Genomic DNA, 14,311 nt, shown 5'->3' on the forward strand with positions numbered 1-14,311 from the left:
CCCCTTATTCATTTTCAAACATGTATTTCACTGATATTTGACCCATTTAATATCATAATTGTAAAATTGTTTTAATGTATAGATTGTCACAATACTCCCAGAGTACAGTATTTTAAAAAAACAAGTGCCTTTTGAAAACTATATTAGCTCAAGAATGATCATTTTATTGGGCCTGGTGTGTAGCCCAAATTAAAATTGGTTGATTTGAAGCATTTATATTGATATATTTAAAGTTTAAATTTAGGTCAGGCCTTTACATAAGAGGGTACGGACTCAAAATATAAGTGAAGGGTTAGTTCAGTGTGGTGGAATTTCTGTAGTTATTTAAATTATAATGTACAGATGTCACTAGGGTTATTCACCAAGTACAGCTTAGAGAGTGTCAACTGTTCTTCCTGATATCTGTAATCATGTTTGGTAGACTTATTGTCTGCTCCAGTGTTATAGACATCACAGTTTAGTCTAGGTGGGTCAATGTGACATGACCCTGATAATGATAATGTCTTTTAGGATATATGCAATGCCTTTCAAAAAAGTTCTGCAGATGTGATTGAGCAAGACACGAGTACAGAAGTGTGATGTTGAATCATGTCTCCTCATGAGTATTCATCTGATGAATAAACTTTCATCAACGTAAGCCATCTGAGTCAACTGTGTCTTATTGTGTGGAGTCAAGTCTTAGTCATTTCCTCAACATTCAGTGACAGTGCAGGACTATGTAACTGAGACAAATAACACTGAAATCAGACTGATTATGTAAAAATATACAATGTCAGGTACAAACTCTGGAGAGAAAATGATGTTAGAACTAGTTGCTAGTTCTACAATATGACTTTCAAACATCATCACAGCCACATATCAGAGGCACAAACAAGACCCATACTGATATGATCACTCTGTAGGTGCGTTGACATTTTTTGTTGTTTTGTGACTCTTCACGTGTTTCCTTAAGTTGCTTGCTAAATTAAATCTTTTGTCACAGATAACACATTTATATGGTTTCTCTCCCGTGTGAATTAACAGATGTCTCCTCAGTCCAGAATCGTGTCGGAAACTCTTGCCACACTGGGGGCAGGAATGTGGACGCTCCCCTGTGTGGATCGTTTGATGATTTTTGAGTTTCTGGAATGTTATGTAGCCTTCTCCACACTCCTTGCAGCGATACGGCCTCTCACCTGTGTGCAGCCTCGTGTGGACCCGCAGAGCCCCCTTGAACGTAAACGTTTTCCCACAGTGACTGCACAGGTACAGCCTCTCTCCTTTGTGCAGTCTGATGTGCTGCGTCAGGCCGTACTTCTGGTCGAATTTCTTATCACAGAACTTGCATGCATACGGACGTTCCCCGGTGTGAAGTCGCATGTGTGTTTTCAGCACTTTTGGACACGAGAGCCGTTTGCCACATTGGGAACAACCGTACGGCTTCTCGTTGGAGTGAGCGTCCAGGTGCGTGTCTAGACGACTCTTAGTCTGAAAAGTCATGTCGCACTTATCGCAGCGAAACACCTGAGACGGGTGGGCAACTTTTAAATGACGTCTCGCAACTTTTGGTCGATGAAACGTTTTGTAACATACGGGACAGGTGAGATCTGCGATGTCCTTTAAAGTGGAAGCTAAGTTTAGCTTAAATCCTCCAGTGCTGCCGCTCTCCTGGACTCCTGTAGTGTTTCCTGAGAGATCTTCTGAGTTCTGTGTCTTGTAAGACACTGGATGGGAACGTATGATGCTTTGAGGAAGCAGGCTGCTGACATTATCTGCAGGTACAAACATTAGTCTTTATTAGTATGTATCCTTCAGCAGTTACTAATACAAGTATTTAGCGGTTTAGCTAGTCTAAAGATAATTTTTACAGAATTCTTAAAATGCACATACTGGTCCAGTACTTCAATTCATGAGAAGGCAAATACAAATCGGAATCGGAATCAGATTTATTGGCCAGGTATGCTTACACACACAAGGAATTTAACTTCAGTGAACTGTGCTCTCTTATGTACAGGTACAACATTGAATATCAACAATAAACATAATAAGAAAAGACTAATATTTACATGACTAAATATGAAACAGTGCAGTGGTGAATAGTGTAAAAGATGCTTAAGTAACATGATAATAAGAAAAATGCAGTTATATTATTAATATTTGTATCCCAGGATCGCTTCAACTTCTAGCTACAACTGCCCAAAAAGTCATTACTTATCTCCTAAATGAAGGATGCTCACCATCATCACCCTCTTCAGAACATGGAGAGTTAGTAAGCGGTGACAGCCCTCTGCCCTGCCACTGCGAGTTTGAAGGCTCTAGTTCAACTGAACTGTCATCAGTCTCTTCATTAGTGTCTTCATCAGTGCTGTCTCCACCTGTTTCATCTGGTACACCTTCAATGTGACCTTCTGATGTCTGTTTAGATGCCAGTGTGGACAAGATAGTGTCCGACATGAAGGAGAATTCACCTGAAGCAGAAAACATTTAGTGTTCCTGATCAGTACTGTGCAGTGACTGTAAACCTTTAAAGTCTATATTCATCAGTTTTTTTGTGTTACAAATGCAAAATGTAAACAGGCCTTTACTTTTCGTCAACTTTTTTCGCTGCTTTTGATGCTGCAGGATCTTCTTCAGATCATCTTGGTCACAGAAAAACTGCTCAAACCGGGAGTCAAAGGAGGACAGGTCAATAAAGGAGGACACCTATAAACAATGGACGAGAGTATTGTTAAATGTTACGTTTCTGTTGTCAGAGTTGTCTCTGGTGTTTAGCTTTCACCTTGAAGATGACTCTTGACAGTGTTGGATTTTATATTAATAATCTGTACCCTTAACAGTTGCTTAACTGATGTACAATTGCTAGCCTGCCACATTTTTAACAACCAAAACTAAAGAAATGACTTGTACAATGACTTTCTCTCTCTCCCATTGGTCCTGATTTGACAATATATGTAGTCAGTACTGCCGGTGCAGCAGAGGCTTATTGTCTACACATAAGAGTGATACACCAAATCATACTTCATTTACTGGTTTACCACTTCAACTTTAAGTTAACTGGAAGCACATATTGCAGAATAAATCATTTGTATGTAGTAGAGGACCTGTAATCTATTGCTCATCTTAAGGGGAATAGTCATGCATTGATACTGCCTACCTTTGAAAAACTTGGTACTGGGAGGAATTCTTCCAGCCGGTAGAGGAACTCCCACACAAGGATCTGCAACACTGTGTCAAACCGGGCTCCATACAGCTCTGGAAACACCTCCTTGGAAAGGAAAATTAGTAAAAATACACGGTAGTCAAACTTATCTTGTAGAGAAAGGTATTGTTTGAACAAGCTAAAATGATGTGGGTATTCATGAAGCAGAACTCACTTTAATAAATGTATCCTTTTCATATTTATCCTTGAGTAATGTCTGAACCTGCTTCACAAATGCAGACTTTGATATCTTGACCTGTCGATCTAGACCCTGCGATAAAGTCCAGAAGAGGTTTAGTTTAATGTCTGTATCATTAGTATTAGATTCATTTTTCATATTTGTCTAATATGATTATTATTAATATTCCTTACTTTTTGATTGCAGCTCTTTTGGAAAAGGTTGAGGTGTTCCTCAACAGCTTTACAGTCAACTGGATCTGCCTTTGTTAATAACTCCACAATGATCTGAAAATCACAACATATTCATTAATGTGTCATGTTTTTCCTTTGTCTTTTCTTCATGGATCAACTTTTAGTCAACATTTACTCACCCTCGCTCTCAGTCCCAGGATGAGCTGAATCCTTTGCTTGTCGCTCAGAAGATCTGGGACAATCTCTGTCACCAATGTAATGTAATCAGCCAGTTTGTCATACTTGTCTACATTTCGCTCTAGGGCCACTTGCCACAAACAGGCTGACATCAACCTCAGTGGAGGAATCAGGAGGTGGAGAGAGGACAGAGGGAGGTGAGGATCTAACAGAGGATCCAGACAGAGAGAAGTCAATCATTACATAACCCTCTCCATTGCAGCTTTGACATCTAAACTCCATCATTTAGGACATTTTAAGTTTTCACTATTTGTCTGTAAGGTAATAAGCATTATTTTTTGTAAAATATAAACTTGAATCCGAAATTCGTTTCCATCCAGATCTTTGTTAGTGCGGCTTTCTTTCTGACTTTACAACATCTAGGTACCATTAAGTTAAAGTACAGTAGACTTTCTTTCGTGTACAATAGCTTGTCACGTATCTAGACACGTCCTACCAGCCAACCAAGCCAGTGGAGGATGGACATAACAGCAATTTGCTCATTTGTTTTAGCTACCATGCAAAGATTATGAGTATGAGCATGTACAATTTAATACTGACCTCGATATCTGGCCATGTTAGCAGCGCGTCAGTTAGCCTTGATTTGCTAGCTTTAGATGTGCAGCATAGTCAAAGTTAAGTCACAATATAATCGCTAGTTGAATTTCACACGACTACTAGTTTATTAATTCCATTAGTTTATTAATGAATGCAATATTTGAGTGAGGTGTAGACTAGCAGGTTAACGCTTTAAATCGGACTCTCTTTCAACAGCATCAACAACATTAAAGCTTCCGGTCTTCTTCTTCTGTGGTTGTTGTTATCAGATCGTTTACCACAGAAGTTCACACCCTGACTAGCTTACTTATTTTTAATCAAAAACCTCTTTCACTCATTAACATCCCGGTGAAATGAATGAATGACAAATTTGAGCAAGTTAATTAATAATTAACCGTCACATACAACAGGGATGAAAGGAAACTCATACTGCTTTTGTGTCGTGTAATGCTTATTCTTACATTTTATTGTGAAATTTAAAAAAATCAGTTTTTGATAGCCTACGAATTTGATACCTTTCTTCCTTAAATACCTTCCTCACGGGCTGCTACTGTGGTAGAAAGTAGAGTAGAAATCATATATTTTCCACAGGTGGAAGTCCGTCCACATTATCTGACTCACCTCCAACAGCGGTTGTTTTGAAAATAATTAATCTACAACTTAGCAAAAGCTGCTTTTAGTATAGTATCTTAAATTAATGACTTAGTATCTCAATATAATGACTTAGTATCTCAATATAATGACTTAGTATCTTAAATTAATGACTTAGTATCTCAATATAATGACTTAGTATCTCAATATAATGACTTAGTATCTCAATATAATGACTTAGTATCTCAATATAATAACTTATAGTATCTCAATATAATGACTTAGTATCTCAATATAATGACTTAGTATCTCAATATAATGACTTAGTATCTTAAATTAATGACTTAGTATCTTAAATTAATGACTTAGTATCTCAATATAATGACTTATAGTATCTCAATATAATGACTTATAGTATCTCAATATAATGACTTAGTATCTCAATATAATGACTTAGTATCTCAATATAATAACTTAGTATCTTAAATTAATGACTTACAGTATCTCAATATAATAACTTATAGTATCTCAATATAATGACTTAGTATCTCAATATAATGACTTAGTAGCTTAAATTAATGACTTAGTATCTCAATATAATGACTTAGTATCTTAAATTAATGACTTAGTATCTTAAATTAATGACTTAGTATCTCAATATAATGACTTAGTATCTCAATATAATGACTTAGTATCTTAAATTACTGACTTAGTATCTCAATATAATAACTTATAGTATCTCAATATAATGACTTATAGTATCTCAATATAATGACTTATAGTATCTCAATATAATAACTTATAGTATCTCAATATAATGACTTAGTATCTTAAATTAATGACTTAGTATCTCAATATAATGACTTATAGTATCTCAATATAATGACTTATAGTATCTCAATATAATGACTTATAGTATCTCAATATAATGACTTAGTATCTCAATATGACTTAGTATCTTAAATTAATGACTTATAGTATCTCAATATAATAACTTATAGTATCTCAATATAATGACTTAGTATCTCAATATAATGACTTGGTATCTTAAATTAATGACTTAGTATCTCAATATAAAGACTTAGTATCTCAATATAATGACTTAGTATCTTAAATTAATGACTTAGTATCTCAATATAATGACTTAGTATCTTAAATTAATGACTTAGTATCTCAATATAATGACTTAGTATCTTAAATTAATGACTTAGTATCTCAATATAATGACTTAGTATCTCAATATAATGACTTAGTATCTCAATATAATGACTTAGTATCTTAAATGAATGACTTAGTATCTCAATATAATGACTTAGTATCTCAATATAATGACTTAGTATCTCAATATAATGACTTAGTATCTTAAATGAATGACTTGGTATCTCAATATAATGACTTAGTATCTTTAATGAATGACTTAGTATCTCAATATAATGAGTTAGTATCTCAATATAATGACTTATAGTATCTCAATATAATAACTTATAATATCTCAATATAATGACTTAGTATCTCAAAATAATGACTTAGTATCTTAAATTAATGACTTAGTATCTCAATATAATGACTTATAGTATCTCAATATAATGACTTATAGTATCTCAATATAATGACTTAGTATCTTAAATTAATGACTTAGTATCTCAATATAATAACTTATAGTATCTCAATATAATGACTTAGTATCTTAAATTAATGACTTAGTATCTCAATATAATGACTTAGTATCTTAAATTAATGACTTAGTATCTCAATATAATGACTTAGTATCTTAAATTAATGACTTAGTATCTTAAATTAATGACTTAGTATCTCAATATAATGACTTAGTATCTCAATATAATGACTTAGTATCTTAAATTAATGACTTAGTATCTCAATATAATGACTTAGTATCTCAATATAATGACTTATAGTATCTCAATATAATAACTTATAGTATCTCAATATAATGACTTAGTATCTTAAATTAATGACTTAGTATCTCAATATAATGACTTAGTATCTTAAATTAATGACTTAGTATCTTAAATTAATGACTTAGTATCTCAATATAATGACTTAGTATCTCAATATAATGACTTAGTATCTTAAATTAATGACTTAGTATCTCAATATAATGACTTAGTATCTCAATATAATGACTTATAGTATCTCAATATAATAACTTATAGTATCTCAATATAATGACTTAGTATCTCAATATAATGACTTAGTATCTTAAATTAATGACTTAGTATCTCAATATAATGACTTATAGTATCTCAATATAATGACTTATAGTATCTCAATATAATGACTTAGTATCTCAATATAATGACTTAGTATCTTAAATTAATGACTTATAGTATCTCAATATAATAACTCACAGTATCTCAATATAATGACTAGTATCTCAATATAATGACTTAGTATCTCAATATAATGACTTGGTATCTTAAATTAATGACTTAGTATCTCAATATAATGACTTAGTATCTCAATATAATGACTTAGTATCTTAAATTAATGACTTAGTATCTCAATATAATGACTTAGTATCTCAATATAATGACTTATAGTATCTCAATATAATAACTTATAGTATCTCAATATAATGACTTAGTATCTCAATATAATGACTTAGTATCTTAAATTAATGACTTAGTATCTCAATATAATGACTTATAGTATCTCAATATAATGACTTATAGTATCTCAATATAATGACTTAGTATCTCAATATAATGACTTAGTATCTTAAATTAATGACTTATAGTATCTCAATATAATAACTCACAGTATCTCAATATAATGACTAGTATCTCAATATAATGACTTAGTATCTCAATATAATGACTTGGTATCTTAAATTAATGACTTAGTATCTCAATATAATGACTTAGTATCTCAATATAATGACTTAGTATCTTAAATTAATGACTTAGTATCTCAATATAATGACTTAGTATCTCAATATAAGGACTTAGTATCTTAAATTAATGACTTAGTATCTCAATATAATGACTTAGTATCTTAAATTAATGACTTAGTATCTCAATATAATGACTTAGTATCTCAATATAATAACTTAGTATCTTAAATTAATGACTTAGTATCTCAATATAATGACTTAGTATCTCAATATAATGACTTAGTATCTCAATATAATGACTTAGTATCTTAAATGAATGACTGGGTATCTCAATATAATGACTTAGTATCTTAAATTAATAACTTAGTATCTCAATATAATGACTTAGTATCTCAATATAATGACTTAGTATCTTAAATGAATGACTTAGTATCTCAATATAATGACTTAGTATCTCAATATAATGACTTATAGTATCTCAATATAATAACTTATAGTATCTCAATATAATGACTTAGTATCTCAATATAATGACTTAGTATCTTAAATTAATGACTTAGTATCTCAATATAATGACTTAGTATCTCAATGTAATGACTTAGTATCTTAAATTAATGACTTAGTATCTCAATATAATGACTTAGTATCTCAATATAATAACTTAGTATCTTAAATTAATGACTTAGTATCTCAATATAATGACTTAGGATCTCAATATAATGACTTAGTATCTCAATATAATGACTTAGTATCTCAATATAATGACTTAGTATCTCAATATAATGACTTAGTATCTTAAATGAATGACTTGGTATCTCAATATAATGACTTAGTATCTTAAATGAATGACTTGGTATCTCAATATAATGACTTAGTATCTTAAATGAATGACTTAGTATCTCAATATAATAACTTATAGTATCTCAATATAATGACTTAGTATCTCAATATAATGACTTAGTATCTTAAATTAATGACTTAGTATCTTAAATTAATGACTTAGTATCTCAATATAATGACTTATAGTATCTCAATATAATGACTTATAGTATCTCAATATAATGACTTAGTATCTTAAATTAATGACTTAGTATCTTAAATGAATGACTTAGTATCTCAATATAATGACATAGTATCTCAATATAATGACTTAGTATCTTAAATTAATGACTTAGTATCTTAAATTAATGACTTAGTATCTCAATATAATGACTTAGTATCTTAAATTAATGACTTAGTATCTCAATATAATGACTTAGTATCTCAATATAATGACTTAGTATCTTAAATTAATGACTTAGTATCTCAATATAATGACTTAGTATCTCAATATAATGACTTAGTATCTCAATATAATGACTTAGTATCTTAAATGAATGACTTGGTATCTCAATATAATGACTTAGTATCTTAAATGAATGACTTGGTATCTCAATATAATGACTTAGTATCTTAAATGAATGACTTAGTATCTCAATATAATGACTTAGTATCTCAATATAATGACTTATAGTATCTCAATATAATAACTTATAGTATCTCAATATAATGACTTAGTATCTCAATATAATGACTTAGTATCTTAAATTAATTACTTAGTATCTTAAATTAATGACTTAGTATCTCAATATAATGACTTATAGTATCTCAATATAATGACTTAGTATCTCAATATAATGACTTAGTATCTTAAATTAATGACTTAGTATCTCAATATAATGACTTAGTATCTTAAATTAATGACTTAGTATCTCAATATAATGACTTGGTATCTCAATATAATGACTTAGTATCTCAATATAATGACTTAGTATCTCAATATAATGACTTAGTATCTTAAATGAATGACTTGGTATCTCAATATAATGACTTAGTATCTTAAATTAATAACTTAGTAGCTCAATATAATGACTTAGTATCTCAATATAATGACTTAGTATCTCAATATAATGACTTAGTATCTTAACTGAATGACTTGGTATCTCAATATAATGACTTAGTATCTTAAATGAATGACTTAGTATCTCAATATAATGACTTAGTATCTCAATATAATGACGTAGTATCTCAATATAATGACTTAGTATCTTAAATTAATGACTTAGTATCTCAATATAATGACTTAGTATCTCAATATAATTACTTAGTATCTCAATATACAGAGATAGTATCTTTGTTGTCTCAATATAATGAGATAGTATCTCACTATAGTGACTTAGTATCTTAAATGAATGACTTGGTATCTCAATATAATGACTTAGTATCTTAAATGAATGACTTAGTATCTCAATATAATGACTTAGTATCTCAATATAATGACTTATAGTATCTCAATATAATAACTTATAGTATCTCAATATAATGACTTAGTATCTCAATATAATGACTTAGTATCTTAAATGAATGACTTGGTATCTCAATATAATGACTTAGTATCTTAAATGAATGACTTAGTATCTCAATATAATGACTTATAGTATCTCAATATAATGACTTATAGTATCTCAATATAATGACTTAGTATCTTAAATTAATGACTTAGTATCTTACATGAATGACTTAGTATCTCAATATAATGACTTAGTATCTCAATATAATGACTTAGTATCTTAAATTAATGACTTAGTATCTCAATATAATGACTTAGTATCTTAAATTAATGACTTAGTATCTCAATATAATGACTTAGTATCTTAAATTAATAACAGTATCTTAAATTAATGACTTAGTATCTCAATATAATAACTTAGTATCTTAAATTAATGACTTAGTATCTCAATATAATGACTTAGTATCTCAATATAATAACTTAGTATCTTAAATTAATGACTTAGTATCTCAATATAATGACTTAGTATCTCAATATAATGACTTAGTATCTCAATATAATGACTTAGTATCTTAAATGAATGACTGGGTATCTCAATATAATGACTTAGTATCTTAAATTAATAACTTAGTATCTCAATATAATGACTTAGTATCTCAATATAATGACTTAGTATCTTAAATGAATGACTTAGTATCTCAATATAATGACTTAGTATCTCAATATAATGACTTATAGTATCTCAATATAATAACTTATAGTATCTCAATATAATGACTTAGTATCTCAATATAATGACTTAGTATCTTAAATTAATGACTTAGTATCTCAATATAATGACTTAGTATCTCAATGTAATGACTTAGTATCTTAAATTAATGACTTAGTATCTCAATATAATAACTTATAGTATCTCAATATAATGACTTAGTATCTCAATATAATGACTTAGTATCTTAAATTAATGACTTAGTATCTTAAATTAATGACTTAGTATCTCAATATAATGACTTATAGTATCTCAATATAATGACTTATAGTATCTCAATATAATGACTTAGTATCTTAAATGAATGACTTAGTATCTTAAATGAATGACTTAGTATCTCAATATAATGACGTAGTATCTCAATATAATGACTTAGTATCTTAAATTAATGACTTAGTATCTTAAATTAATGACTTAGTATCTCAATATAATGACTTAGTATCTTAAATTAATGACTTAGTATCTCAATATAATGACTTAGTATCTCAATATAATGACTTAGTATCTTAAATGAATGACTTGGTATCTCAATATAATGACTTAGTATCTTAAATTAATGACTTAGTATCTCAATATAATGACTTAGTATCTCAATATAATGACTTATAGTATCTCAATATAATAACTTATAGTATCTCAATATAATGACTTAGTATCTTAAATTAATGACTTAGTATCTCAATATAATGACTTAGTATCTTAAATTAATGACTTAGTATCTCAATATAATGACTTAGTATCTTAAATTAATGACTTAGTATCTTAAATTAATGACTTAGTATCTCAATATAATGACTTAGTATCTCAATATAATGACTTAGTATCTTAAATTAATGACTTAGTATCTCAATATAATGACTTAGTATCTCAATATAATGACTTATAGTATCTCAATATAATAACTTATAGTATCTCAATATAATGACTTAGTATCTCAATATAATGACTTAGTATCTTAAATTAATGACTTAGTATCTCAATATAATGACTTATAGTATCTCAATATAATGACTTATAGTATCTCAATATAATGACTTAGTATCTCAATATAATGACTTAGTATCTTAAATTAATGACTTATAGTATCTCAATATAATAACTCACAGTATCTCAATATAATGACTAGTATCTCAATATAATGACTTAGTATCTCAATATAATGACTTGGTATCTTAAATTAATGACTTAGTATCTCAATATAATGACTTAGTATCTCAATATAATGACTTAGTATCTTAAATTAATGACTTAGTATCTCAATATAATGACTTATAGTATCTCAATATAATGACTTATAGTATCTCAATATAATGACTTAGTATCTCAATATAATGACTTAGTATCTTAAATTAATGACTTACAGTATCTCAATATAATAACTTATAGTATCTCAATATAATGACTTAGTATCTCAATATAATGACTTAGTAGCTTAAATTAATGACTTAGTATCTCAATATAATGACTTAGTATCTTAAATTAATGACTTAGTATCTTAAATTAATGACTTAGTATCTCAATATAATGACTTAGTATCTCAATATAATGACTTAGTATCTTAAATTACTGACTTAGTATCTCAATATAATAACTTATAGTATCTCAATATAATGACTTATAGTATCTCAATATAATGACTTATAGTATCTCAATATAATAACTTATAGTATCTCAATATAATGACTTAGTATCTTAAATTAATGACTTAGTATCTCAATATAATGACTTATAGTATCTCAATATAATGACTTATAGTATCTCAATATAATGACTTATAGTATCTCAATATAATGACTTAGTATCTCAATATGACTTAGTATCTTAAATTAATGACTTATAGTATCTCAATATAATAACTTATAGTATCTCAATATAATGACTTAGTATCTCAATATAATGACTTGGTATCTTAAATTAATGACTTAGTATCTCAATATAAAGACTTAGTATCTCAATATAATGACTTAGTATCTTAAATTAATGACTTAGTATCTCAATATAATGACTTAGTATCTTAAATTAATGACTTAGTATCTCAATATAATGACTTAGTATCTTAAATTAATGACTTAGTATCTCAATATAATGACTTAGTATCTCAATATAATGACTTAGTATCTCAATATAATGACTTAGTATCTCAATATAATGACTTAGTATCTTAAATGAATGACTTAGTATCTCAATATAATGACTTAGTATCTCAATATAATGACTTAGTATCTCAATATAATGACTTAGTATCTTAAATGAATGACTTGGTATCTCAATATAATGACTTAGTATCTTTAATGAATGACTTAGTATCTCAATATAATGAGTTAGTATCTCAATATAATGACTTATAGTATCTCAATATAATAACTTATAATATCTCAATATAATGACTTAGTATCTCAAAATAATGACTTAGTATCTTAAATTAATGACTTAGTATCTCAATATAATGACTTATAGTATCTCAATATAATGACTTATAGTATCTCAATATAATGACTTAGTATCTTAAATTAATGACTTAGTATCTCAATATAATAACTTATAGTATCTCAATATAATGACTTAGTATCTTAAATTAATGACTTAGTATCTCAATATAATGACTTAGTATCTTAAATTAATGACTTAGTATCTCAATATAATGACTTAGTATCTTAAATTAATGACTTAGTATCTTAAATTAATGACTTAGTATCTCAATATAATGACTTAGTATCTCAATATAATGACTTAGTATCTTAAATTAATGACTTAGTATCTCAATATAATGACTTAGTATCTCAATATAATGACTTATAGTATCTCAATATAATAACTTATAGTATCTCAATATAATGACTTAGTATCTTAAATTAATGACTTAGTATCTCAATATAATGACTTAGTATCTTAAATTAATGACTTAGTATCTCAATATAATGACTTAGTATCTTAAATTAATGACTTAGTATCTTAAATTAATGACTTAGTATCTCAATATAATGACTTAGTATCTCAATATAATGACTTAGTATCTTAAATTAATGACTTAGTATCTCAATATAATGACTTAGTATCTCAATATAATGACTTATAGTATCTCAATATAATAACTTATAGTATCTCAATATAATGACTTAGTATCTCAATATAATGACTTAGTATCTTAAATTAATGACTTAGTATCTCAATATAATGACTTATAGTATCTCAATATAATGACTTATAGTATCTCAATATAATGACTTAGTATCTCAATATAATGACTTAGTATCTTAAATTAATGACTTATAGTATCTCAATATAATAACTCACAGTATCTCAATATAATGACTAGTATCTCAATATAATGACTTAGTATCTCAATATAATGACTTGGTATCTTAAATTAATGACTTAGTATCTCAATATAATGACTTAGTATCTCAATATAATGACTTAGTATCTTAAATTAATGACTTAGTA

General features: G+C 28.1%; 1 protein-coding gene across 2 annotated transcripts; it reads right to left on the minus strand.

Moving 5' to 3' along the window:
• Window positions 1-733: 733 nt before the first annotated feature.
• LOC132956500 (zinc finger protein 1 homolog) lies at window positions 734-4,580 on the minus strand. 2 transcript variants are annotated; one of them, XM_061029995.1, is made up of 8 exons: window positions 4,328-4,580; window positions 3,730-3,932; window positions 3,551-3,643; window positions 3,354-3,449; window positions 3,134-3,244; window positions 2,565-2,634; window positions 2,217-2,447; window positions 734-1,751 (listed from the first exon to the last, which is right to left on the minus strand). In XM_061029995.1, exons 1-8 carry the CDS (start codon window positions 4,341-4,343, stop codon window positions 892-894), a joined length of 1,680 nt encoding a protein of 559 aa, XP_060885978.1. In that variant the 5' UTR covers window positions 4,344-4,580; the 3' UTR covers window positions 734-891. The 2 variants fall into 2 exon arrangements, with proteins under 2 accessions (XP_060885978.1, XP_060885977.1); XM_061029994.1 differs by having other exon boundaries at window positions 2,565-2,682.
• Between the last annotated feature and the right edge of the window lie 9,731 nt (window positions 4,581-14,311).

The sequence above is a fragment of the Labrus mixtus genome, chromosome 22, assembly GCF_963584025.1.
Source record: "Labrus mixtus chromosome 22, fLabMix1.1, whole genome shotgun sequence".
NCBI lineage: Eukaryota > Metazoa > Chordata > Actinopteri > Labriformes > Labridae > Labrus > Labrus mixtus.